Source organism: Hyaena hyaena, unplaced genomic scaffold (genome assembly GCF_003009895.1).
Source record: "Hyaena hyaena isolate Hyena2069 unplaced genomic scaffold, ASM300989v1 scaffold_68, whole genome shotgun sequence".
NCBI classification, from domain to species: Eukaryota; Metazoa; Chordata; class Mammalia; order Carnivora; family Hyaenidae; genus Hyaena; species Hyaena hyaena.
The window spans coordinates 1,222,516-1,247,398 of record NW_024080700.1 but is presented as its reverse complement, the minus strand read 5'-3'; the positions used below and the strand labels follow the sequence as shown (position 1 = coordinate 1,247,398).

Sequence of the window (24,883 nt, the reverse complement as noted above, 5' to 3'; positions counted from 1 at the left end):
GTCCTTCCTTCCTTCCTCCCTTCCCTCTTTCAAAGACGCCCATTCAGCCCAGGCTACCATGCTGGCTGCTGGCAGGATCCTCTGGCCTCCAGGAGCATCTGGTTGGGGGTGGGGGGGCAGGCAGGAGAAGCCCACAAGTACACAAGCCCCTGAGACTCTAAGAATGAACAAAGTGCGCTGAGCTTTGAAGGGCTGGTGGGGCTCTGAGCGGGGAGGGGCAAGTCTGGTGGCAGTAGGGGTGCACCTTGGCTGGAGCTGCCGGGTCTCTGGAGAAGTGGAGCGTGGAGGGGCTGCAGGGGCGGGCGGGGGCCGCACCATGTGGGGCCTTGCCTTGGAGAGGTGGGGTAGGGAGCCATAACCAGCTCGGGCCTCGGATCCATCGGACTTGGAATGGCAACATTGCCACCAAACAGCTGTGTGACCTTAGGATAGTTACTTGCCCCCTCTGAGGCTCTGCATCCTCGGTGAAAAGTGGGAAGATGATGGCAGCACCTGCCTCAAAGGGTGTGGAGTGCACAGCGTGAATTAACGAGTTACCTGTTCCGGCAGCCACCCGTGTTGACGAGGAGCTGGCAAGGGTCCTGAGTTCATGGCTGACGTGTGTCCCTGGCCTGGCTATACCTCACCTTGACTTTGGGCCCGTGTCCCCCCTTCTTGGTCAGTTTCCTCAGCTGTTCAAGGAGAGACCGGACTGGCCAGGCCAGATGAAGAGCCCTCACGTGCCGCCGGGGGCCGGGCAGTAATATAAATGAGGCGTACGCAGAGCAAGGCTGCAGGGAGTGGTGGGGACCGTGGCCCGCCCAGGTGCCCGCGGCCCATGCCAGGCGGCATCTGCCTCTCTGCCCAGAGCCTATGGTCACGTGGTAGTGTGAGCCCCATGTGGTCCAATGTGCCGAAGCCTCATGAGAAGGAAACCCGCATTTTCCTGAGAACCTTCCCATTACTAATATTAGCAACTTGTTTAATATAGTTTTCGAAGCATCACGGGAGCCAGATCTGCTGCTGCTGTTGGCAGATGCCACAGCCGTGAATGCCGAGATGGGCGGGCTGTGAGCAGGGAGGCAGCACATTCCAGGCCTGGAGAACCTTCCAGCCCCATGTCAGCCCCTCCTGAGACTTTGGTCTTCCCCTGGGCGATGACGGGGGAGGCCAGGCCCTCTCCTCACTGCCCTTCCAGGAGTGGCCGCGCCCACAGACGGGCTGGAATGGGGCCCCTGCTCAACGCTTTCACCAGAGGTGCCAGGGAGTCAGGGAAGGTCGCCACACTGGTGGCTCTGCTCTGTGTCCGGGAATGGCAGGTCTGCCCGGGGCCTGGGGAGGCGGCGCTTGGGGCTGCTGTCAGTGAGGGCCTGGCTCCCAGGGGTCAAAGGGCATGCAGATTTCAGCCTCTTATGGGACCAACTTCCTGTTTGGGAGAGAAAACAGAAAGGCCCCAGCAGGAAATGGTCCACTTCCCACAGCTCCCCCACTCCTTCCTTTGCCCTCAGAGCCCAGGAGGGAACCGATGGCCTCTCTGCGGTGATAGCAAATCCCACCTCGCCAGCACTGCAAGGTCATTTATCACTCTTTGGCTCTCAGCACTGGGGCCTTGGGTGCCCCTCAGACTGGGCCACAAGAGAGAAAGCACTGAGTGCAGCTCCCCACCTTGGGTACAGTCTCTTTCCCAATTGAAGTGAACTCTCCTTTGGTGCCAGGCCCCTGCTCAGGGCCCAACTGCTCCTTGCATACCCCCTGAGCACAGGGACCTCGCCCCTCCTGCCTGCTAAAACACAATGCTGACAGCGCCTCTTTCTGCAGAAAGCAGGTCTGCTGCCGAGAATTCATCTAAGGGCAGGTGTCTCAATGTCACCTAGACTTGCAGATTCAAAAATGTATGCTATTTTGCTTTAAATAACAGTTTCCACCAGATTTAATGTAAATCTGCTGGTTATAGAGAGTTTAGAAATTAAGTATCAAAAATAGAATTTAAACTACCTGTGATTTCATTACCTACAGCAGGGTGGTGGGCGGGGGGGGGTGGGGGGAGATAAAAAGATTTACTGTTTACTGTGTTTACACCTACGTCTGGTCACCTGAACTTCATCCCTTGCAGGCGGCAGAACCGAGTGGGCAAATCCCTCCTCCAGGGCAATCCTTCACGTATTTTAATAAAAACTAACCTTTACTGAGCTTCAGATGAGCTCATCTTATTCTCACGATAGCTGTATGAGATGTCTAATTTATAGATGGAGAAACTGGGGCTCAGAGAGGTCAAGTAACTTCCCCATGGGTGCATAGCCAGGAAGGGGCAGAGGCAGAGATCTGAATCCAACTGGAGGAGAATGGAAGCTGCCTCTTCTCGGATTAGACACACACTGTACCTTTTCCTTCCCCTCACAGGAGCCGGCTGTCCCACCATCTAGCCATCCCGTTAGATGTTCATTCATTCTTCTGCACATTCGTTCATTCATTAAGTCAGTCGAGATTCCTGGGCCCGGGCTGGGTGCCAGGTGTAGGCTGGTGCTGTCCCTACACCAGCTGCCCACATCTGCCACACTCTCGGGACGTGCCCTGAGAACCCAAACTCCGTTTATTACAAAAGACTGAGTTTGTCACATTGTACTATAAACAGCTCCACCTGACCCCCAAGCTTCAGAGAGGCAGCCCGGTCAAGGCCCCAGGAGTCGCCTTGCCATCGCCCTCACCCGAGTGAAGGTCCTGCGTGGATGGGGGTGCTGTGACCGGGCCCTGGAGCGGTCCTGTTTTTATAAGATCAGATGGGTCCAAGGACCTTGTGCACATACATACAATATACACATACAAAACAGAGGCCTTGGCTTCCCTTCCGTGGGGTGTTGCTAGGGTGGGACGTTTGACCCCCACCCTGGGACAGGAGGAAGTCAGCCGCGGCGGGGAGTGCGGACGGCAGCATCAGTCCGAATGGCCCGTCAGCCTAGGCCCCTGGGGGCCTGCGGCCACGGGCCAGTCCTGTGGAGCCCTGGGAGCTCTAGGCCACCTGGATCTGCAGGTCCTCATCCTCATCCAGGTCGCTGGCTCCGTCCCCAGCTTCCTCGGTGCCGAAGCGAGTGCTTCGGATCTTCCCGAAGAGGGGCGCGTTCTGCTGCTGCCTTCGCAGCCTGTGGGGCCGGGGGACAGGACGGTCAGGGTGGCCTGTCAGCTTCAAGCAGCAAGGCCTTCCCAAGCACCTCCCTGCTGCCAGGAACCAGGCTGGGCCTTTCTCATCCATTACCTCATCTCCCAGCACCTCCCAGAAGCTACAGAGATGGGGGAGGTGGTACTGTCACCCCCGTTTGACAGACAAAGGAACTGAGGCACAGAGCAGCCAAGCCATTTGCCTAGTCCCCCAGACAGTAGTGAGTGAGGCTGGGCTCCACGGTGGGCTGGGGCTGGAGAGGTAAAGTAGCCGGGCAAGGTTGTATTGCCGAGATTCGAACCCACGTCAGGCCCCAAAGATCACGGGGAGTTTGGGGCTGGGGGTCTGAGTCCGCTGCCTCCCTCCCAGGGACAGGGAGAAAGTGCTCTGCCCTAGCCCTTCCCCACAGTAAAATTCCTAAAGCCGAAATTTACAACGGCTGGTGGAGGAAATGCCCATCCCCCAGCCAGTGGCCGCCTTGGCTCCATCTTACTGGAAGGCATGAATTATTAACAGGGCAGGGAGGGGCCCGGGCGGGGGCCTCCATTACTGGGCCGTGATTTAGTGAGCTGTCCCCGGAACATTAAAGCACAAAAAGTTGGAAAATAAAGCGAGGCGGCGGTCCTGGGCAGCCCTGCCCTCCCCATTGGAAGCACTTGAGAGGCTGGGTAGAGCCTGCCTGTCCATTTGGGGGAGTTTATGGCTTCCAAAGAATGTGGCCAACGGCGCGGTAAAGCCCAGGCCAGGCGGCCCCTGAGGGTATGTGCGGTGGGGGTGGAGGGGCCCACACTGGTCAGACACGGAATCTGACCTGGACTCCTGCCTGGGCCCCTGCACAGCACTTTATGGGTCTCATCCCAGTCAGACGGGGAAACTGAGGTCAGGCTGGCCATGTCACACGGCTTCTGGCCTGGCTTCGCGGCCAGCCGCGGAAACTTCGCACACGGCAGCACACAGCACACGCTCAGGAAATGAGGCCACAGATGCCAGGGGGCAATCTGGCGGGAACGCTGGCCCGCTGCGTGGCCATGGAGACACTCACCTTCTGAGGCCTGAGTCTCCTCATCTGCCAGCTCCCTGGCACAAAATATCTTCTATTTCCCTTCTCTCATCAGAGCATGATTCCTGAGGCCCAACACGGGACCCAAACATGAGTGCCCCCCAACAGCCCCCCGGGGCTCCCCAGGGCAGCAGCGATACCAGCAGTAGCAGCTGACCATCACTCTGCACTTACTATGTGGCCGGTACTTTTCTAAGCTCTTCTAACTCATAACAATCGAGAGGTAAGAACTGTATCATTCCCATTTTACAGATGAGGAAACTGACACAGGGAGTTTAAGCAAGTGACCCAAGACCGCACTGACCATTTACAGAGCCACGAAGTGCAGATTCCCACCCCCCGGGGCAGCCTGGCTGCAGAGCCCACACCCCTCTGTTCTGTGAAATAAGAGGATGCAACTAAGGGCCTGGCACAGGAAGTTGGTCAGTATAGTGGTCGTGATGCCCTTGGCTGGTGGGGCGCCTGTGAAGGAGGCAGGGGCTTGGGCTCGGCTCTCCGTGACGTTATGGCCCCAGGGAGAGTGCAGGGAGAGGGTGCGCTGCACAGAGTCCTGGGATGGGTGGTCAGGGGAGGGATGAAGAGTGCACTAGCGGGGTCCCCAGACACCCCGAGGTCCTCCTTTACTAAGGCTGCCGTGTCCTGTCTACTGCTGATGAGTTGGGTCGACCATCAGGGCTGGGGCTCCTTCCGTGCGTCCCTGCCTTCCGATTCCTCAGCTCCCAGCTGGCCTGGGTCACCCCAGCCTGGGGACCCTGGGGGCTACTTGTCCTTCCTGGTCGTGATTCCCCAGACCCTCTGGCCCCGACTGCCGCCCTTCCTTCCCTCTCCCCACCCACCCACCTGCCTGCCAGCCGCAGGAGATGACCCCAGGGCTCCCAGCTGGTCTCGCTTCCTGCACCCCCCTTCCCTGGTTTCCTGGCCCTGGCCCTTCCTGCCTGGAGGGGACAGGATTCTGGCCCCAGGGGTCTTGGATCTCTTCCTTCGCTGCCCTGCCCTCTAGCAGGAGTCTGGGGCTCCAACCCTGACTGGGAGGAGGTCTCTCTGCCCTGTTCCGGTGTCCTGGCTGGGAATCCTCTCGCCCCTGGCCCCGCCCCGCCCCCCGCCCCGCCCAGGGCTGCGGGCTGGGCTCACCTGGACTGCAGATGTTCCAGCTGCACTTGGAGATTCTCGCTCTGCTCCGTCTGCTCGTCCAGCGACCGCTGCAGCTTGCGTGCCTGGTTGTGGGCCTCGTCCAGCTGGCGGGTGAGCAGGGCCAAGAGCGTGAGGGTCACCTTGGGGCAGCCACTCCTGCCATCACTCTGCCTTCCCCAAGAGCAATCCCTGTCTGTTGTTTGAGGCCAAGACCAAGGCCCACCTCCTCCAAGGAAGCATCCCTTTGCTCCTCCTCTCCACAGCTGCTGCGCCTGCCTTCATCTACACATCTTCCAACACCCAAGCTACCGACGCAGCTATCAACCCACCTGCACGTCTCTCCGTATGGGTCGGTTCATCTGACCATTCATCCGTGGAATAACGTCTGTCCACGGAGATACCTACCTACCTGCCCACTCACCATTGCTAATTCTACCCGGCCAACCCATTCACCCCACCTATCTGCTTCCACTCTCCCAGACTCATCTATTATCCCATCTTTCCATCCTTCTGTCCTTTCTCTCTGTCCATTCATCCTTCTACCACCGATCCAATCGGTTACGTGGCCATCTTTCCACTGTCATTTATCTTTCCACGTATCCACACACTCATCCATCATTAGTCCACCCATGCACCCATCCATCTATCCAATCACCTACCCATCCACCCACCCATCCAATCACATACCCATCCACCCATCCGTCTATCCAATCACCTACCCATCCACCCACGCATCCACTCACCTATGAGACATCTATTGTTACCTCTCCTCCATCCCTCCCTCCTTCCCTCTCCCCCTTCCTTCCCCATCCATCTGTCCATCTGTTCTCTCATACATCTGTTCAGCTGTCCATGAAGTTATTCTCTTGTCTTTCCACTTACACATCTATGTGCTACCTGTGCCTCCCGCACATCCACCCACTCATCCATCCATTAATCTATTCAACTATTCGTCTCCTTGTCCGTTTTTCTTCCCACGTGACTACACACGCATCTATCTACCATCCATTGGACGCCCATCCCCCCGCTCTACCCTGGACGCCTCCCGAGTGTCAGGCTCAGGAGGGGCACCGGAGACCCAGCGCAGAGTGACACAGGAGGGCCCTGCCGCCCCACTCCCTCCCCAGCGGAGGTCTGAGGCCGCCCTCTGGGCCCCAGCGGGTGCCCCCACCTCATCCTCGGCCTGGGCCAGCTCCTTCTTGAGCTCCTCCACCCGCAGCCGCAGCTTCTTCACCTCTGCCTCGTGCTGCTCCACCCGCCGGTTGGCATGTGCCAGCTCTGCCACCTTCTCCTGGAACTGCTTCTTCAGCTTGCCATGCACGTGTTTCAGGTCTGCTAGCTCCTGCGCGGCAGGGGGGACGGGGGAGGGCTCAGCGTCACAGGGCACCTGTGCTCACTGCTGTGGCCCCAGCACCCACAAGGCTGCACACGGTGGGTGCTCAGTGGATGCTTGGAGGATGGAGAGGTGTGAGCAACACACTGAACAAAGGGCACTGGCCCTGGGCCGGGCTCCCAGTTAAGTGCTCAGGGAGCTTCGGCCACAGTGGGCGCCCAGGAGGAGCGGCTTCTAGGTCAACTGCTGCCCTGTCCTAGCTGTTACTTCAGGGGTCTCCGGCCCCCAGGGGGCTGGTGTTCGACACCCAGTGGGTGCTCCACCCTGGCTGCATGGCACTCCAGAGGTGCCCCGGCCCCGGCCATTCCACCCACTCTCCCACCTTGTTCTTCTCGAAAAGTGCAGCCTGGCTGGCCCGCAGGTCACAGTCCAGCGCGCTGGCTGTCTGCCTCCGCCGCCGGGCCAGTGCCTCCTCCAGGTCCCCGACCTGCGCCCGAAGCTTCTTGTTTTCCCGCTCCAGGCCCAGCTTCTCGGTCTCCAGCCGCTCACGGCGACCCCACTCGGCCGCGTTCTCGGCTTGCAGCCGCTCCATCTGCGACAGGGCGGGACGGGGTCAGGGTTCCGGGGGACAGGGGACAGAGGGTCTGGGCTGGAGGCTCCCCCTCCCCACCTCTTCCCAGAGCCATTTTTGGCTCCAGGAAGCAGACCCAGCTGCAGCAGCTATAATTACCCGGGGCCGACTCCACAGTGTGCAGGAGGTGAGGGAGCTTCTGGTCTCCGCGTGGGAGCGGCCCCTGTGGCCGGAGCCCCGGTGTGGCTGGGCCCCACCTCGGCGCACAGACCTGCGTCCTGCCCTCTTCCAGCCCCTGGCTCTCCCGGGCCCCAACCCGCCCGGGCCCCAGCGGCGGCCTCACCTCGCCCCTCAGTTCGGCCATCTTCCTGTCCATGCTGGACCGCGCACCGAGCTCGTCCTCTAGGTCTTCGGACATGCGGCCCAGCTCGTCCTGGTGAGCCTCCTTCAGGATGCTGAGCTGCCGGGCACAGCACAGCCTGGTTAGGCGAGAACCGCCCGGTGCTTCCGGAACCAGCTCCGGGGGATGGGCTCTGGTGCGGGACCGCTCTGCAAAGAGCCTGAGGTGGGGCCCACGCAGGCCACGGGGATTCCAGAACGGAGCCGTTTCCGGCATCTCACACTTCCTACCTCATTGCCAGCTGGCTTCCCAGTGTCCACTCGTGACCCCTGTCACCCCACTTTCTACAACAGTGGCCTTGAAGGAGCGCTTTAAAAAGATAAATCCAATCAGGCCTCCATCCTTGGGTTCCTTAGGATAAGGACCGACTCCTTTCCATGGCGTCATGAAGCCCTGCGTGGTCGGACCCTTGTCCATCTCTCCTCAGCCTCCTCTCCCACCTCTCTCCCCTTAGTTCACTGTGCTCTAGGCTCTAGTCCTCAAACACACCAACTTCCTGTCTACCGCTGGGCCTTTGCACACACGGTTCTCTACTTGGTGCACTCTTTCCAAGGCATTTTACAGCACTGACTTTTCTCAGTTAGGCTTGGGCCCAAATGCCCCCTCCGCAGGGAGGCCTCTGTCACCCTCCCTGACTACAAGGGGTGCCTCCTCTGCTCTCTGTCCCACTCCTCGCTAGAATGTGAGCTCGGGAGGGCAGAACTTGTCTGTCTGTCCACCTCTGTATCCCTGATGCGCTCGGCGCTGGGGAGCCCTCTGCTGGCTGACTGCACCCAGTGGATCTGAACGGGGTCTGCTGAGGGCGCGGGGCTGGCCCCATCAGGATCGCCTGGGGTGATTTCGGCAGACCGCGTGCTCCCTGTTGCACAGCAGGAAAGCAACAAACCACCACTCTGTGCAGCGACATGGGTGAGCCTCAAATACACAACAGCGAGGGAAAGAAGCCAGGTACAAAAGAGAATCTTTATAATTATCTGCTAAACTGAACATTCATGTTTTATTCACTTTTCTGCAAATGATTCCACTTCACAATTTGAAAAGATTAAAAAGGCAGATTCCTGGACGTATCCCCCAAAGATGTCGGTTCAGGAGAGTGAGGGTTTGAGGATATTTCCTAAGGGATTCTACCACGGGACCAGTCTTGGTTGCCTCCAGGACAGTTTCGGGCTCTGAGGTCAGGGATCTTTGCACCTTCTGGAAATGCAGCGGATCCACAGACTTTCTCTGGGTGGCTGCGCCCCCTGGTGGTCATGGGGGCTGGCACAGGAGGCAATAGCAGCCACCCCACGGGACCTCTGCCTACTCTGACTCCTGGTGCTGGTGTGGCTGGCGGAATCGCCTCTCCACCAGCTGGAGTCGCAGTTTTGTCATTTATAAAATGGGGACATCAGGGTCCAGTGTCCTTGGCAGCCCTGAGGCATCAGTGAGACCTAGCACACACTAGGTGCCCAATGAATGCTACATGCAGACTCCTCCCCTTCAGCATGGTCTACAAGCCCAATGCAGTCTGGCTCCCCTGTAACCTCATTTCTCACTACCCTCCAGCCATACTGGCCTGTTTCCTGCACACATTAGCCTTATTCTGGCCTCAGGACATTTGCATTTGCTATGCCTTCTGCCAGGAACTCTGCTCCCATATCCTCTCAAGGACGGCTTCTAATTCCTTTAGGTCTTGCCTCAAACGTCCCCTGCTTAGAGAGGCCATTCTTTTCTGTAAAGTTTATTTTTTTTACACTTCATTTACTTACTTTGAGAGAGAGAGAGCAGGGGAGGGGCAAAAAGAGAGAGAGAGACACATAGAACATACCAAGCAAGCTCTACGCTGACAGCGCAGAGTCCGAGACGGGGCTCGGCTCGACCTCACAAACTGTGAGATCAAGACCTGAGCCGAAATCAAGAGCTGGACGCTTAACCGACTGAGTCACCCAGGTGCTTCAAGAGAGGCCATTCTTTTTGTTTATTGTTTGTTTTAAAGTTTATTTTTGAGGGGCGCCTGGGTGGCTTAGTCGGTTAAGCGTCCGACTTTCGCTTAGGTCATGATCTCGCGGTTCGTGGGTTCGAGCCCTGCGTCGGGCTCTGCTGACTGCCAGCTCAGAGCCTGGAGCCTGTTTCAGTCTGTGACTCCCTCTCTCTCTGACCCTCCCCTGCTCACGCTGTCTCTCTCTCTCTCCTAAAAATAAATAAAACATTAAAAAAAAAAAAAAAAGCTTATTTTTGAGCAAGAGAGAGACAGAGTGTGAGGAGGGGAGGGAGAGAGAGAGACACACACACAGAGTCCAAGGCAGGCTCCAGGCTCTGAGCTGTCAGCACAGAGCTTGATGTGGGCTCGAACTCATAAGCTGCAGGAGCATGACCTGAGCTGAAGTCAGATGCTTAACTGGCAGAGCCACCCAGGCGCCCCTAGAGAGGCCATTCTTGACCCCCGCCCCCAACTCTCTTATTCTGTCTGAGTGCTTCAGAGCTTATGGATGTATCTGCCTGGTGACTGCCTGGAGTACCCCTGTGCTCTGCCCCACAGCCCCTACATGGTGAGCTCCTGAAGGCAGGGCCATCGCCAGCACGCAGAACGGTGTACGGCACACAGCCAGTGCTGGACGAGGAAATAACTGAGCTCCCTTTCTCCTACTCCCGCTGCTGAAATTCAACAGTGCAGTGCTGCCTCCTCCAGGAAGACCACCAGCCCAGGACTCACCTGCTTGAGCATCTCCTGCTTGGTCTTGTTCAGCTCCTCATACTTGATCTTCCACTGACTGAGCTCCCCCTCCAGCTTCTCAATGTTCCTGCTCAGTGCCAGTTTATCCCTGGAAAGAGGAGAGAGAGCGGCAGACATGGGGATGAGCTCACTGAGGCCCTCTGCTGAAAGTCCTCACATGTGGTCTGCACCTGTGGAGCCCATGCCCAAAGTCCTTGCCTCGGCATTCAAGGCCCCGGCACCCCGCACTGTGGCAGGCACCCTGCATTTGCATTCCTTCCGGAGGGGCACCCCAACCCTATGCACAACAGCAAGGGCACAGCTCACGACGTGGGGAGTGACCGAGACTCCAGGGCCTTGAATGCGTGTCTGATAATCACGCACGACCGGGTCAATGAGTGGGCAGGGACAAGGCGTCCCTGCGTCCTGCAGTGAGCGCCGGGGACACACTGGGCAGCCCAGAATTATCCTGCATCCCTGTAACGCGCACATGTCCTGTTGGACATCCCTGGGCGTGAAAAGGATCTGAGCCTAGAACCTCACGCTGATTCCCACATAAACAGAAAGCATCTTTGGTTGAAACGCGGTGTTCCCCAGGAACGGAATCGCTGCGTAAACTGAGGGAATGCCGTGTTTTGCTTTGTTCAGAACTTTACCAAGGGCTGTTCTGGGGAAATCTGGTTGCCACAGAGACAGCACTGGTGTCTTCGAGTTGCTGACCCCACACACCTGCACCTGCCTTTTTTGTAGCCGTCCGGGGAGGTGACTTACCCGAGTGAACACACATAAGGCTGCAGCCCAGTGCCTGACTCAGGGTATTTGCTGGTATGGTTATCGTTCTTCATAAAGTTACCATATGTTGGCTACATCTGGCCTTGAACACCACAGATTTCCACCACAGGGCTCTACTTACACGCACGCTTTTCAGTAAATACAGTACAGTACTGTAGGTATATTTTCCTTTCCTTTTTTACTTTTTCTAAAAATTTTTTTAATGTTTATTTACTTTTGAGAGACAGAGAGACAGAGCATGAGCAGGGGAGGGGCCGAGAGAGAAGGAGACACAGAATCCGAAGCAGGCTTCAGGCTCCGAGCTGTCAGCACAGAGCCCGATGTGGGGCTCAAACTTATGAACCAGGAGATCATGACCCAAGCTGAAGTCAGCTGCTCAACTGACTGACCCACCCAGGCGCCCCTCCTTTTCTTTTTTAAAAAAATGTTCATTTATTTTGAGAGAGAGAGAGAGAGCATGCACACAAGCAGGGGAGGGGCAGACACAGAGGCAGAAAGAGAATCCTAAGCAGGCCCTGCACTGGTGGCCCAGAGACCGACATGGGGCTCAAACTCATGAACCGTGAGATCACGACCTGAGCCGAAATTAAGAGTCAGAGCCTTAATCAACTGAGCCACCCAGGCGTCCCTCCTTTCCTATTCTTATCATTTTCTTTTCTCTAACTTACTTTAAGAATATAGCACATGATACGTATAACATACAAATGTGTCCATCGACTGTTTACATTACCGATAAGTCTTTTGGTCAAGAGTAGGCTATTAGGTTTTGGGGAGTCCAATTCTGGGAGTCAGATTTTCAGCTGCACGGTGGGTGGCCAGTGCCCCTAACCCCCACAGTGTTCAAGGGTCGCCTGCGCTTCATTATTTCTTCTCGTGGAGCCGGGCCTAAGCCGTCCTGTGTCATGATATGTGTATTTTACAACCGGCTCCCCTCATTTCTATTTCCCCTCATTTAAATTTCAGTTAGTGAAATAGGTCGAGTTTTGTCTGTTTTGCTTAAACAGAAATTTACGATCTCACAGTTCTGGAGGCTAGAAGTCCACGATCAAGGTGTCAGCAGGACTGGGTCTGTCTGAGGCCCACGAGAGGGAATCTGTCCCCTCGATTCTGGGAGTTTGTGGGCCATCTTTGGGGTTCCTTGGTTATAGAAGCATCACATCGACCTCTGTCTTCATACTATCTATGCATCTAATTTCTGGACAGACAAGGGGCTGTAACAAAATATTCTTCATCATCAGGCCTGTGCCCCCATCCAGGTCACCAGGGGCCTCCCTGTTCCAAATCCACCGGTCACAGCTTAGTCCTCTTCCTACCTCATCAACTGCTCGCCGCCTCCTCTGTGAAACAGGCACCCCCCGTCTCTGTGTCCCTCTGGGACTCCCTTCTCCTGTCTCCCCTCCCGCCTGGCTCTTCCTCTGATCTCCACACTAGGCTGGCTCCGGGGCTCCATCCTCTGACCTCCCTGCACCCGGCCCGTGCCTTTCCCAGGATCTCCGAGTCGCTGCTGGCTTTAAGTTTTTGCCTCCAGCCCAGATCCACCTCGTGAACTCCAGACTCTTCACGTGCCCAGCTGTCTCCCTGTCATCTCCAACTCAGCTGGCCCCAGCCCGAATCCCCGTCTGCAGCCCCTCGACCTCCCTGATCGTCCTTCCCTGCTTTGCGTGCGGCGCTCTCTCCCCCATAGAACAAAACCTCCTGGGGACGGCTGGGGAGGTTTGGTCCTATTCACAGCTGTATCCTCACTGCCGGGCACAGGTTTGCCACAGCAAACGCACGATACGTGTTATTTAAATTAATGGCTTATTAAAATAAATTAATAAAACAAAACTCGCACGGGGTCCTCCGTAGAGCACACTGCTCTAAAGTTCCAGGATCAGAGCGAAGCAGTGCCGTTCACCTTCCGCGAGCCTCGCGCTCCACAGCACTGACTTCCATCCTGTGACTCTGAGGGTGCCTGGCCCGCCCCCCCGGGGCCCTGCTTCCCTCCCGGGACTCACTCTCGCTCCTTGAGCAGCACCTTCTGGGACTCATCTAGCCGCAGCCGCAGGGCGGTCAACTTGGATGCGTCCTCTTCGATGGCGGCCGTGTCCTCCCAAGGCAGCCGGTTGCGCTCCTGGCGGCCTGAGCCGCCTCGTGGGCCCCCGGCCCCCGCGCCGCGTGCCTCCCAGCAGCCCTCGGGCTCCTCTGGTCTGCTCTTCATCAGGCTCTCCACTAGCTCCAGCTCCTGGGGGGACCAAGGCGGAGGATGGACCAGCGGCTGCTGAGCTCCCTCTGGGCCAACCCCGTGGCCTTTCCCAGGCCCTGGGTCTGGGATCAGCTTGGTGGGTAACCTTGGTAAGCCCTTCTGGGCCCCAATCTCCTCATCTGTAGCCTGCCTCTCTGTCCCCGGAAAAGAGAGACATCCCCCCTCTTCTGGGCCTCTCCCCTTCACTTCCGGGAACTGTGCACTGAGTCCACTAAAGTTCTCTGTATCCTAAAGATTTCCAAGAAGATGGTGAGCTCCCTGTCATTGGAAGTATGCAAGCATATGGTGGGACACTGATGTGAATGGAAGTAGAAGCAGAGACGCTTATAATGGATAAGAACTAGATTCTCTCAAAAGGAATTCTGGCCCTAAGATCCCATTCTTTCGTGCACTAAGGCACCAGGAGACACGTGACATGGTAAAAGAGGCACAGGAAGGCAGCCCCTGTGAGCAGAACCAGCTCCCAGACAGGAAGTACTGAGGGATTAGTAACTCAGTGCCATTAGTAACTCCTCTCCTCCAGTCTACCCACCCCCCCCTCCTTGGCCCCTTCAGCCTGCCTCTGCCACACCCACGGCCGGCCTCGACCACAAACCTGAGACTTCCGAGGCCTCTTTTCCAGCCTGGCTTCCCTTGTGACCTTTCTATGTGAGTCTAGGCCAACCCCTTCCCTATCTGGCCCTCAGTTTCCCTATCTGGACTGGGACAGTGGCCCTGGGAACTACCTGGGGAGAGAGATTCTACTCCTAATGAATTTCACTCAGACTGTCTGGGTGGGGGCCTTGCATGTCACCTGGTACAAAGCCGTGTTTCACAAATGCGGAAACGAGGAGGAAAGGGACTTGTTCTGAGTCACGGACCCAGACCCAGACCCTGATCACCACCAGCAGCAGAGAAAAATCCCAGGCCGTGACCCCAAGGTTCCTGCCTGCGCACCGCCACCTCCGGGGCCACGAATGATAACCACAACAAGGACAGGTCAGGAACAGCAGCATGAGGCTGGCTGGCAAGGACTGTCATCATCTGCCCCAAAGAAGAGCACTGAATGCCACCTCCAAACACCAGGCAGGCCCGGGGAAGCGGGGGCTTCAGCCAGCAGCAGGCACCAGTGCCCACTCTAGCCGACAGGGATGGAAGGGGAGGGGAAGGGGCAGCCAGGAATCTTCGCGGGAGGAGCTGGACTGTCTGAGGACGAGAAGCTGGCAGGAATGCGAGTTTGGACTCTGCTCCTAGAAGGCCTGCTGGGTCAGGGGATGCTGCCCTCCGCACCCACCATGAATGCTCCAGCCATACTGATTATTACAGTGGGCTCTGAGGTTCACCCGGGTTCAACTACCCAAAGCTCCGGTCACCAGCTGGGAGGCATGGGTACTTAATCTCTCTATGCCTCAGTGTCCTCATCCAGAAGGCAAACACCTCTTGGGATTGTGAGAATTAACTAGATGCTGCACCTGCAGAGCGTGGTGCCCCGTGCAGGCGCCCCAGGAAAGACGCGGCCCGCTATTCTCGGCCTCTGGGCTTCTGCATGCCTAGAACATCTGCCGCACATTTCACAGCCAATCCCTCCACATCCTTTTAGTCTCCGCTTAACTTAAATGGAACCTCATTTCCTCCAGGAAAGCTGTGAAGCCCCCTCCCCAAAGCCTGGTTCAGGGACCTTCTCTGTGCTCCTAGTGCCCCGGGTCTCCCACCCCCTCAGCTTTGACCGACGGAGGTTATAAATGTTCACCCCTAACCGGCCCCCGTTAAGTTGAATTCAATGAATGAATTCAGCTCTGCTGCTAATGGATGCCTTACCAGGCAACTGCTTGGATCATCCTCCTGCCCCAAAGGGACGATTCCATGGTTCTGTTGACTGCTCAGGTGGGGGAGTGGAGGGATCACCAGATCCCAGACTCGCCGCCCTGGTGGTCTCCCGAAGAATGGCCCCAGGGAGCAGAGGCCGACCCAGGGGAGTGAAACCTCCCAGGGGACCAAGCTCTTCCTATCCCCCTCTCGGAGTCCCGCAGCGCTCCCTTTTGGACCCCTGTGCCAAGGCCCTGCCCAGCAGCGCCCCCACCCCCCAGCTTCCACAGCCCCACCCGCGCCGCGCACCTGGCTGCCCTGGGACACTTCCGACCCGACGTCGCGCACCGGCTCCTGCTCGCGCTCGGGCTCCGGCCCGGCCGGCGTCCTGTCGGCGTTGCCCCGGGCGCCCCGCAGCCGCGCCAGCTCGCGGCCCCGAGCCTCGCACTCGCCCTGCGCCTCCTGGCGCTCGCGCCGCGCGCCCGCCAGCTCCTTGGTGAGCGCGTCGAGGCGCTGGCGCAGCTGGCGCACCTCCTCGCGCGCGCGGTTGCGCTCGGCGCGCACCTTGCTCCACTTCTCGCGCCAGTTGGCGGTGCAGTCCGACCACCAGCGCATCGTCTTCTCCATCTGCGCCGCCCGCGCGCGCGCCTCCTCCAGCTCCCGCAGCCGCAGCTCCTCGCGGCTCTCCCAGTCCCCGTCGGCCAGCAGCGCGGGCGCCGGCGGCAGCGACAGCGCGGGCGGCGGCCCCGGCGACGGCGTGCCGCTGGGCGGCGTGGGCGGCAGCGAGTCGGCCGGCCCCATGCGCTCGGGCGACGGGCTGCCCAGGATGGTCAGGAGGCTGCCCTTGGACAGCTGCGGGGACTCGGCCAGCCGGGGGCTGGGCCCGTGGCTCATGGTGCGGCCGCGCGGGCGGGCCCTGCGTCCCAGCTCCGGCCGGACTCAGGGGCGGTACGCGGAATGCCCGGCGGACGCGATACGACTGTGCATGATGCCCACTGCTCCCCACCGCTCTCCCGGCCACTGGGTGGGGGACGCTTCTTCCTCGGACCTGTGGGAGAACACAATGGTTATTAGGCTGTGGCCACTCTCTGTCCATACCCATAAGCTCAGATATGGGAAGGGCGAAACCGGCAGCGGGAACAGCATGGGCAAAGGCAGGAGGTGGGAAACAGTCTGCTTCAGGAAAGTCCCAGTGAGGTCGTAGTGGTGAGCAACGGCTTGTAACGGCTTCCTCACTGGCCTCCAGACACAGCCCTACGGTCCCTTCAGCCTGCAGCCAAGGCAGCTGATCTGAAACCTTGATGTGCTGTCCCTGACCTTCAAGTCCAATCTCACCCAGTGAATGGCTAGTACTACTTCCCCATCCCCACTCCAAATGCAGCATGCTTGCTTGCTGACATTGCTGCCAGGAGTCCCCTCCCTGCCTCTTGCTGCACTGGGCTCTCATGCTTAAAATTTATCTGAGGTATCATCGCCTCCTAGAAGTCCTCCTGGACCTCCTCAGGCCAGGTGGCCAGCCCCACCTGTGTGTCCATCACTAGTCTGACCACCTCACCTAACCATCGATCTGCATCCCTGTCTGCTTCCCACTCTGTAAGTTTGCCAGGGGCAAGGGCTGGCTCTTGGCCACCGTTTTAGTCCCAGTATGTGATGACAATGGCAATGACATTTGTGGAGGGCCGACTAGAGGCCAGGTACCATGCCCAGGGTCCCATTTATTCCTCTCAATAGAACCAAGGAAAATGACTGTCATTTACCTAAGAGGAAAGGGAGGCTCAACTCAAGGTGGGTTAAAGCCTCAGATTTGATTGCAGACGCCATACCTAGGAGTCCAAATGCAAACACCGGTGAGGGTTTGGGGAACACAACACATCCTCTGGTGGTGTGATGGAAATAAGCCGGTGTGCAGTGTGGGGGTGTGGCGTGGTGAGGGATGAGTCCCACTGCTGGCCTCTGCTCTTTGTGGGCCACATCCCTTTAAAAGAAGTGAGATGTGGGGCGCCTGGGTGGCGAGGTCGGTGAAGCATCTGACTCTTGATTTTATCTCCGGTCATGATCTCATGGTTTGTGGGTTCAAGCCCTGCAGTGTGGTCAGCTTTGATATTCTCCCTCTCTGCTCCTCCCCACCCCCTTTTTCTTAAAATAAATAAACTTAAAAAAAAAGTGAGACGCATGCCTTCTCTCTGTCCCCAACCTGGCCCCCTCTCCCTCCGCTGTGGTCCTGTGCGGACCACCAGCAGCAGCGACACAGCACGCTCTCCTTCCCCGTTCAGCTGAGCAGGTCCTGGTCCTGGCCCAGGGCCCCGCCCGGGGGCCGCCCTTTCCCTTTCGGCGCACTCCTCACAGGACTCAGCGCCACGGCAAAGTGCCTCAACACTGGCTGCTCCCCGCACTGCCTGGCCAACCCTCTCTGTCCCCCCCTCATCGTCCTCACGCCCCGAACCCCCACTCTCAGCAGGTGATCTAATGTCACAGTTGGCAGTGAAAAGGGATCCATCAGATTGACACTCCCTCCAGGTCCTGTTCAGGGCCCACGGCCCCCTTCTCTCTGGCCCTAAGAGGATGGAAGGGCTCTCCCTCTTTGGGTCAAAGGTCCCCTCGCCAGCTTCTCCCGTCTCTGCCAATGACGCCCTCTCTAGGGGGCCTCACCCCTGCTGGAGTCTCTCTGGCACAACCCTCCCGCTTCTCCCCTCCTCTGTCTCATCCACCCTCTCAGTCTCCCTGCCCTCTCTCATCAGGCCACGCCAGGGTAGCTTCCCGCCACACTGCCCTTCCTACCTACTGGGCAAGTCTCAGCCCTCGCCGCCACACCCGTCGGTCTCTCCTGCAGCACCGTCTTCCAGGACGCCATGCTCTCCAGGCCCTCCTCCTCCTCTCCAACTGCTTCCCACCAGCCTTCCTGGGACAACTCGGTGCATCCGGTGAGTGCCGGCGTCCGGTCCTGGGCCCCCTTCTCTCTCACCGCCCCTCCTGAGCCATCCCACCGCGTCGTGAGCAGCCCTGAATCTCTGTCTAGTCCAGGCTCCCCACCTGAACCTCCCGTGCCCCTCCCAGAATGTTCCTCGGATAACCCAGACTCAGCCTGGTCCAACTGGAGCTCACCGTCTCCATTCTATCCACAACCAGCTCTTCCTTCTGGATGCCCCCGCTGGGAGAAGGGCACGTCCTCACTCCTTCATGCTGCCGAGTACTTTCCAGAATCTGCTTTCTCCCCACACCCCCCATCCTGTCACCTCTGAGTCTTGTCAGCTTGCCACGTGTCACAAGGATCTATCCACCTTCTTCCTACTCTGTCACTAACCTGTCAAGGCCACCACCATCATTTCTCACCCGGGTGACCACAGCCACTGCTTCTCTGCTCTCCCCCCCGAACCACCTTTGCCTTCTTCAAATGCATTCTTTCAAAAAAAATTTTTTTTAAATGTTTATTTATTTTTGAGAAAGAGACTGTGAGCAGGGGAGGGACAGAGAGAGAGGGAGACACAGAATCTGAAGCAGGCTCCAGGCTCTGAGCTGTCAGCACAGAGCCTGACGCGGGGCTTGAACTCACGAACCGCAAGATCATGACCTGAGCCGAAGTTGGTCACTCAACCAGCTGAGCCACCGGGCGCCCCTCTTCAAATCCATTCTGAACAGTGGTAGCCAGGGTGAATTTTTGTTTAATTTTTTTTTAAGTTTATTTATTTTTAAGGTGGGAGAGAGGTAGAAAGAAGGGGACAGAGGATCTGAGGCAAGCTCTGCACTGACAGCAGAGAGCCAGACGCAGGACTTGAACTCACAGACGGTGAGATCATGACCTAAGATGAAGTCGGACACTTAACTGACTGAGCCACCCAGGCGCTCCCAGAGTGAGTTTTTAAAAATGCAAACCTGGGGGCACCTGGCTGGCTCAGTCAGTTTAGCGTCTGACTCTTGATGTCAGCTCAGTTGTGATCTCGAGGTTTAAGAGCCTGCTTGGGATTCTCTCCCTCTCTCTCTGCCCCTCCCCTGCACGGGCTCTCTCTCTTAAAATAAATAAACAAACACTTTTTAAAAATGCAAACCCGATCATGCCACTGGTCACACTTTGTTGTTAGCATAGTTGTGACCCTTCTCTAGTGTCAAGTCCAAGCTCACTCCCTCTAGGAGTCCGAATCACAAAAGTCTTTCAATCCCAAAAGAAGCCAGAGCCACCTGGTCCCACCACTTGTCCACTGTCTGCACTGCCTCACCCTCTTCCCCACCCCCCAGCCCTCCTCCCCTCACCCAGCTCACGTTCCGTGGCCCTGCTCTCGCCCTGGCCAACGCCTTCGGTGCCCCAGCCCCTCTCCTGCTCCTTTCTCTCCAGGCAAGGCCAACCTAGGTCACCTCCACTGCTCTGCCTGTCCTGCCTTCATTTGTACGGCTGGACATGGCAGGCTTTACCACCAGGTGGGCCAGTGTCAGTTGACGTTCATGACTGTTCGCATCTCAGGGCCACCAAGCGATCCTACTGTATTTTTCTAGCCTGTCTGCTGTTTGTTAATTGTCTGTCTGCCTTCACCAGGCATCAGTTCTAAGGCCCAACCTCATGTAAGCCGATGCCCCCTTCTGGGCCTCAATTTCCCCACCTGTAGAATGGGGGTGGGGTGGGGGTGAGGGAGACCAGCGCTTCCTGATCAAGGGATTTTACAGATTTGTGGAGACAACTTGCTTAAAATGCTGTTCCTGGGCCTTACCTCCCCCATCCCCCGCCAGAGCCTCGTGGTCAGTAGGTGTGGGGCTGGGAATCTGCACTTTTATAGTCCAAGTCTGGGACGTTTGAGTACTTGGTGATGCCTTGTCACCACCCCAAGTTTCATATATGCACACACGTATGTCTCAACGCAAGAACATCTGCGCAAAGTTACACACGCAGACATAGCCATTTAGACTTGCTGCCGGTCCCCCATGCACCCCTGCCTCCCTGGCAGGCTGCGTGCCCTCTGACGGGCTCTCTGCCTGTGCAACGACGCGGCTGGCCTGGCGCCATGTGCACACACAGACGTCTTCACACACCAATGCACAGTGGCAGACACGCGTGCAATGCCACACACAGAAACACAGAGGGACATGGGATGACACACATCCTCAGAGACGGACCCCCAGGGACACACAACTGTACGGACGCACAGAGATGGTCACCTGTAGACAGAGTCACAGGTGCACCCAAAGATGCGAAGATGCGCACATGAAAACAGACAGATGGATACACACAGGCATATGCAGATACTCATCCCCAAGACAAACAGATGCGTGCGTGCACGCACACACACACACACACACACACACAAACACGGGCACATACACTTCTCCTCTCCCCATTTTCCTGGCCCAGCTCCATGAGAAGCTCTTGGAAAAGAAAAACAATGTGAGGGCCTGAGGGGGAGGGGAGGAGGCAGGAAATCCCAGTGCCAGCCCGGCAGCAGCGGCCCCACAGCTCTGACGGTTCTGGGGCATGGTGGGGAGGGCCCTTTGGGCAGCCCCTGAACTGAGATGGTGGCAGGGACAGGGCCACTGCCATATCCTCGTGGCCTTTGGCTGCTGCCAGGCATGGCATGGGGCTCAGGGCTCGGGGCTCAGCAGCGAGGGGGCGGGCTCTTTCCAGGAATCTCAAGCCTGTCGCCCAAGGTGCCACCCAGGCCCCTAATGGCTTCCAGGCTCCCACACTAAAGGCAGGGGTGGGCTCCAGACTGAGCTCCTGATGCCCTTCCCAGCAGCTTGGCTCCGTCCCTCCTGAGGGCTGGGCGGGGAACGAAGGGGAGCGCCGAGGAAGGAGGGGCTCTGAACAGCCCTCCTGCAAGCCCAGAGTCCCCAGGAGGCTGTGTGTGCACATGTGCGGGCAGGGGTTGGGGTCCCAAGGTTGGCTTTCTGGAGAAGCCCACCCCCCAGCACCCCAGGAACCCTGCATCCCACGTAGATTCCAGGGCAGGCAGATCCTGCCTGGCAACGCCTCCTCCCACCCTCAGTCCCATCGCACTCACATAACACAGCCTTGGGGACACACACACACACACACACACACAGCCCTAGTAACAGACACTCACTGTGCTCACCAAGTCATGCACCGCAGAGGTTCAGCTCACAGTTACAGAGACAGGCTCTGGGTGCCCTGCCCTGCCTGCCCCCTCTCCACCAGGCTCAGTGCCTTCTTCCCACAGGGCGTGTGGTTTGTGTGTGTGTGTGTGTGGCCTCCTGATTCCCTTAGGGTGCCACCCCCCCCCCCCCCCGCAAAGAGCAGGTCAGGGAGGGACCAGCCACCACAGGCCCCGGAGAGCCTTCCCTACCCCACCCTCCCTCCCCCTGCCTCCCAACAGCCAGACGGGTCTATTCCTGCTGTAATCCTCAGGGTTTCTGCTCAGGCTGTTCCCCAGCTCAGAATGCTCCCCCCCAGACTCTGAAACCTCCACCCAGCCCTCAAGCCCAGTTCTACCACCTCCAGGAAATGCCTCCATGGCCTCAGCTCCATCTCCTCCCCAGAGAGCACAGCCCTACAAACCATCGCAGCCAGATTTGGCCAGCCGCCCTCTCTTCTTACAGCACAGGCTTCCCCGACCCAAACAGGACACTTGTGCCACCCACAGCTTCGAGGACAGACCTCGAATACGGGATTTGCTTAAAGTCAGCTGGTGGGGTGGAGAGCAGAAGGCTAAACCGTGACCTTGCAACCCGTCAGTGGGGCAGTCCCCCTTAGTGGGACTCCGAGCTCCTGAACCCCAGCCCCGCAGCCATCCTCACTGCCGCAGGCAGCTGTGGCCTCACTTGAGGACGGAAACTAGAATGTTTGGATCCAGTACTTGCCTCAGGCTAGGCCCTCATCCACTCTGTCCGCATAAAGTGACCAGTGGTTGCTGCCCCTTGTGGAACTGTCTAGAAGGTCGCTCCCTCTTTTCTCCATCAGCAAACTCCTACACATACTTCAAGACCCATCTCTAGTTTCTCCTCCTCTGGAAAGCCTTCTCGGATCTCATACAGAGTATATGAGTGTTTCCCAAGTACTGGCACCCCCCCGCCCACATTCTTTGCCAATGGTCATAAGAAAATCTTGATCTGTCTGGCTGTCAGCACTGGGCCCAGCATACAGCAGATGATGTGTTAATACTTTCTAGGTTGATGGACGGAAAATCAAGCTAGGGGTCTCCTTATAAAGACAGAGAGTTGAGCTGTCCTAAGGATAAAGAGTCATTTTGTGGCCAGGCTCCAAGACAAGCAGTTGTGTGAGCGTGTCTGTGGCCAAGGTCAAAGTGAGAGGTCATCTCGTGGCCAGGTTAGGGATTGGGCCTCTTACCTGAGGAACCCGAAGTGGCCCAGAGGGGGACAACTTTGTGTTTTGTCTTTAGCACGTTTAGATGACTCTCAGTATCCAGCAAGAGAAGGGAGCCATGCTGAAGCCTGGATGGGGGCCAGCTGAGGGGGCTGGGGGTTACGCGGTGGCCCAACTCTTCCCTCAAGCTCAGAAGCCCCCCATGTCCTTCCAGAACCTTTCAGGTGGTGCTCTGGAGCTGCCCATGGCCATAGGCCTGGCTGTGGGCAGGGAGCAGAGCCCAGCAGGAAACCGCAGAGGACAGGCTGATTGGATAAGTGTAGGGTCCAAGCCTGGCCAGCCCACAAACTGCGGGCACCTGTCCCTCGGACCTGCTGCCTGGAGTCCAGCCACTAGATCGCCAGGAGAGGAGGGAGGGGGGTAAGCAGGGCCTGCCAGCTAGACCTGAGCCCCTGGGGAGCGGGCTGTCCCGGGTACCCCCATCTCAGACCGAAGAGCCACAAAGATGTCCTACGTCACTGATTAGAACTCCTTTCTTTACAATGGACCAACTGAGGTACATAAGAGCAGCTACTTGCCCACATCCACACAGAGGACCAGAGCAAAGTGGGGGTGGGGTGGGGTGGGGGGTGGGGCTGGACTGCTGGGATTGGAACCCTCCCCTCCGGGGATAAGTCAACCTAGGGGGCATGATGCCCCTGGGAACACTTTATAGGGTCCTCAGGCATCGGGCCAAGTGGCCAAGCATAGCTGGTATGGGAGAGAGTCAGCCTTTCACGGGCTGGCCGGCCTCTCAGCAACTCCTTGAACTATTCGCTTCTGGAGAGCGGACATCCCACCAGTCCGGGCTCTGCCACTGGTAGGCTGTGTGGTATCTGCAACTCTCTGCCCTGTCTGGGCCTGTTTCCTTGCCACAGGGAGAGGCACTAACAAAATTCCTAAAAGCTCTGTCCAACAAAGCGGGCAGACCTTGTGCCACCTGAACCGACCCGAGCCAACCCCCCACTCCCCCACGGGTCTGTACAACCCACACTTAAGATACAGAATCAGGAGCCCAGGGCGGTGAACGGGCGTGCCAGCTATCATCAGTTGGCACCATTAGAACGGTGGGGGTAACTGAGGACCACTCCATTCTCCTCGCACTGAGCCATCGCTCTAACTGCCCCAACTCCTTCCAGAAATTCGCTTTCTGCCCGCCCACGGCCAGGAGTCGACCCTCACTTCCTCGCCCCTTCCGCAGCAGCGCGGGTCCGGCAAAGACGCCCCGCTCCCTCTAGCGGCTGGCGGAGGGCAGAGGGGGCTCCCGGCCCCAGGCGGCGCGGTCCCGCCCACCCCGCCGCGCGGCCCCCATTAGCGGCCGCCGCGGGGTTGGGGCGGTGGCGCCGCGCTCCGATTGGCCTTTGAGCCCGTCCATCCGGCACTCGCCATGGTGACCACGTTGGGTCCCCCGGGAGAGTTCCAAATTCCGCCCCCGCCCGCCGCCCCCCTCCCGTCCGGTCCCGGCCCGCGGCATTCCGAAGGCGGCCCTGCCCTCCCCCCACTCCCGGCAGCCCCTCTACACCTGAGGCCCGGGGTCCCGAAAGGTTGGGGAGCCCCGGGAGGGGGCTAGGAAGTTCTCGGAGTTTGGGGGTTGCTGCGGACGCTGTGCCCCTCTCCTCCAGCACGCCCCCCAACTTAACCCCTTCTCTCCCGCGGAAGGTTCACGGCCTGGAGGGAGCTCCCGGGACGCAGTGGCTCGCTCCCCCAGCGCTGCCGCCCCTCGCTCACCTCTGCCGGGGACCCGCGGGCTCCGGACGTCCGACCCGCCGCGGCTGGGCGGAGCGGGCACGGGGCTTGCGGCGGCCTCCGCCGGGAGGGCCGAGGGAGGGCCGCCGAGTCTCCTCCTCCCTCCCGGGGAGGGGAGGGGAGGGAAGGGAGAGGAGACGGCCGGGCGGGGGCGGTGGGCCCCGGCCAGCTGCACCCTCACTGTGACCTGGGACCGCCAAGTTGCTGGGGTGGGGGCGCCAGCCCGAGTTGGGGGCGAGGGGCACGGGCCGGGGCGGCGGGCTCTGCTAGAGAGCGAGCGGGACCCGGACGGAGGCCCCACCTCCACTTGGGGCCGAGGGTGGGAGGACGGAAGGCAGGGTCTGGGGGCCCCGCGGGGTTCGGCTTTCCCGCCTCGGGTTTCCAGAGCGCCAACGACGCACTAGGCGCCCTGCAGCCGGAGTGGGCGCCGCGTGTGCCGGGCTCAGCACGTGGGGCGCGCTTCTCAAGGGTTCACTTTTGTTACCTGCATTCTTCCTAGTGCCACCTCTGCCACAGGGTGGCCGTGGAGCAGCAAGTCTCCGCCCCTCACCGGGCCTCGGTTTCCCCTTTGTACCACTCAAGGTACAAAGGGACTCATCAGAGCAACCTCGGGCGTGTTGAGAAGCGCGGCGGGGCACTTGGGCCGCGGTGGGGGCAGGGGGAGTTTTTTCTCCCAGGTGCTGGGGTGCGTCCTG

At 58.7% G+C, this 24,883-nt stretch overlaps 1 protein-coding gene across 1 annotated transcript; it reads right to left on the bottom strand.

Moving 5' to 3' along the window:
* Positions 1 to 2,554: 2,554 nt before the first annotated feature.
* On the bottom strand, positions 2,555 to 24,250 carry CCDC102A (coiled-coil domain containing 102A). The gene is made up of 9 exons (XM_039232643.1): positions 24,171 to 24,250; positions 15,452 to 16,190; positions 13,110 to 13,336; positions 10,321 to 10,429; positions 7,572 to 7,688; positions 7,040 to 7,249; positions 6,496 to 6,666; positions 5,325 to 5,428; positions 2,555 to 3,116 (listed from the first exon to the last, which is right to left on the bottom strand). The coding sequence occupies exons 2-9, from the start codon at positions 16,034 to 16,036 to the stop codon at positions 2,987 to 2,989; spliced, it is 1,653 nt and encodes a 550-aa protein (XP_039088574.1). The 5' UTR covers positions 16,037 to 16,190; positions 24,171 to 24,250; the 3' UTR covers positions 2,555 to 2,986.
* Positions 24,251 to 24,883: the final 633 nt, after the last annotated feature.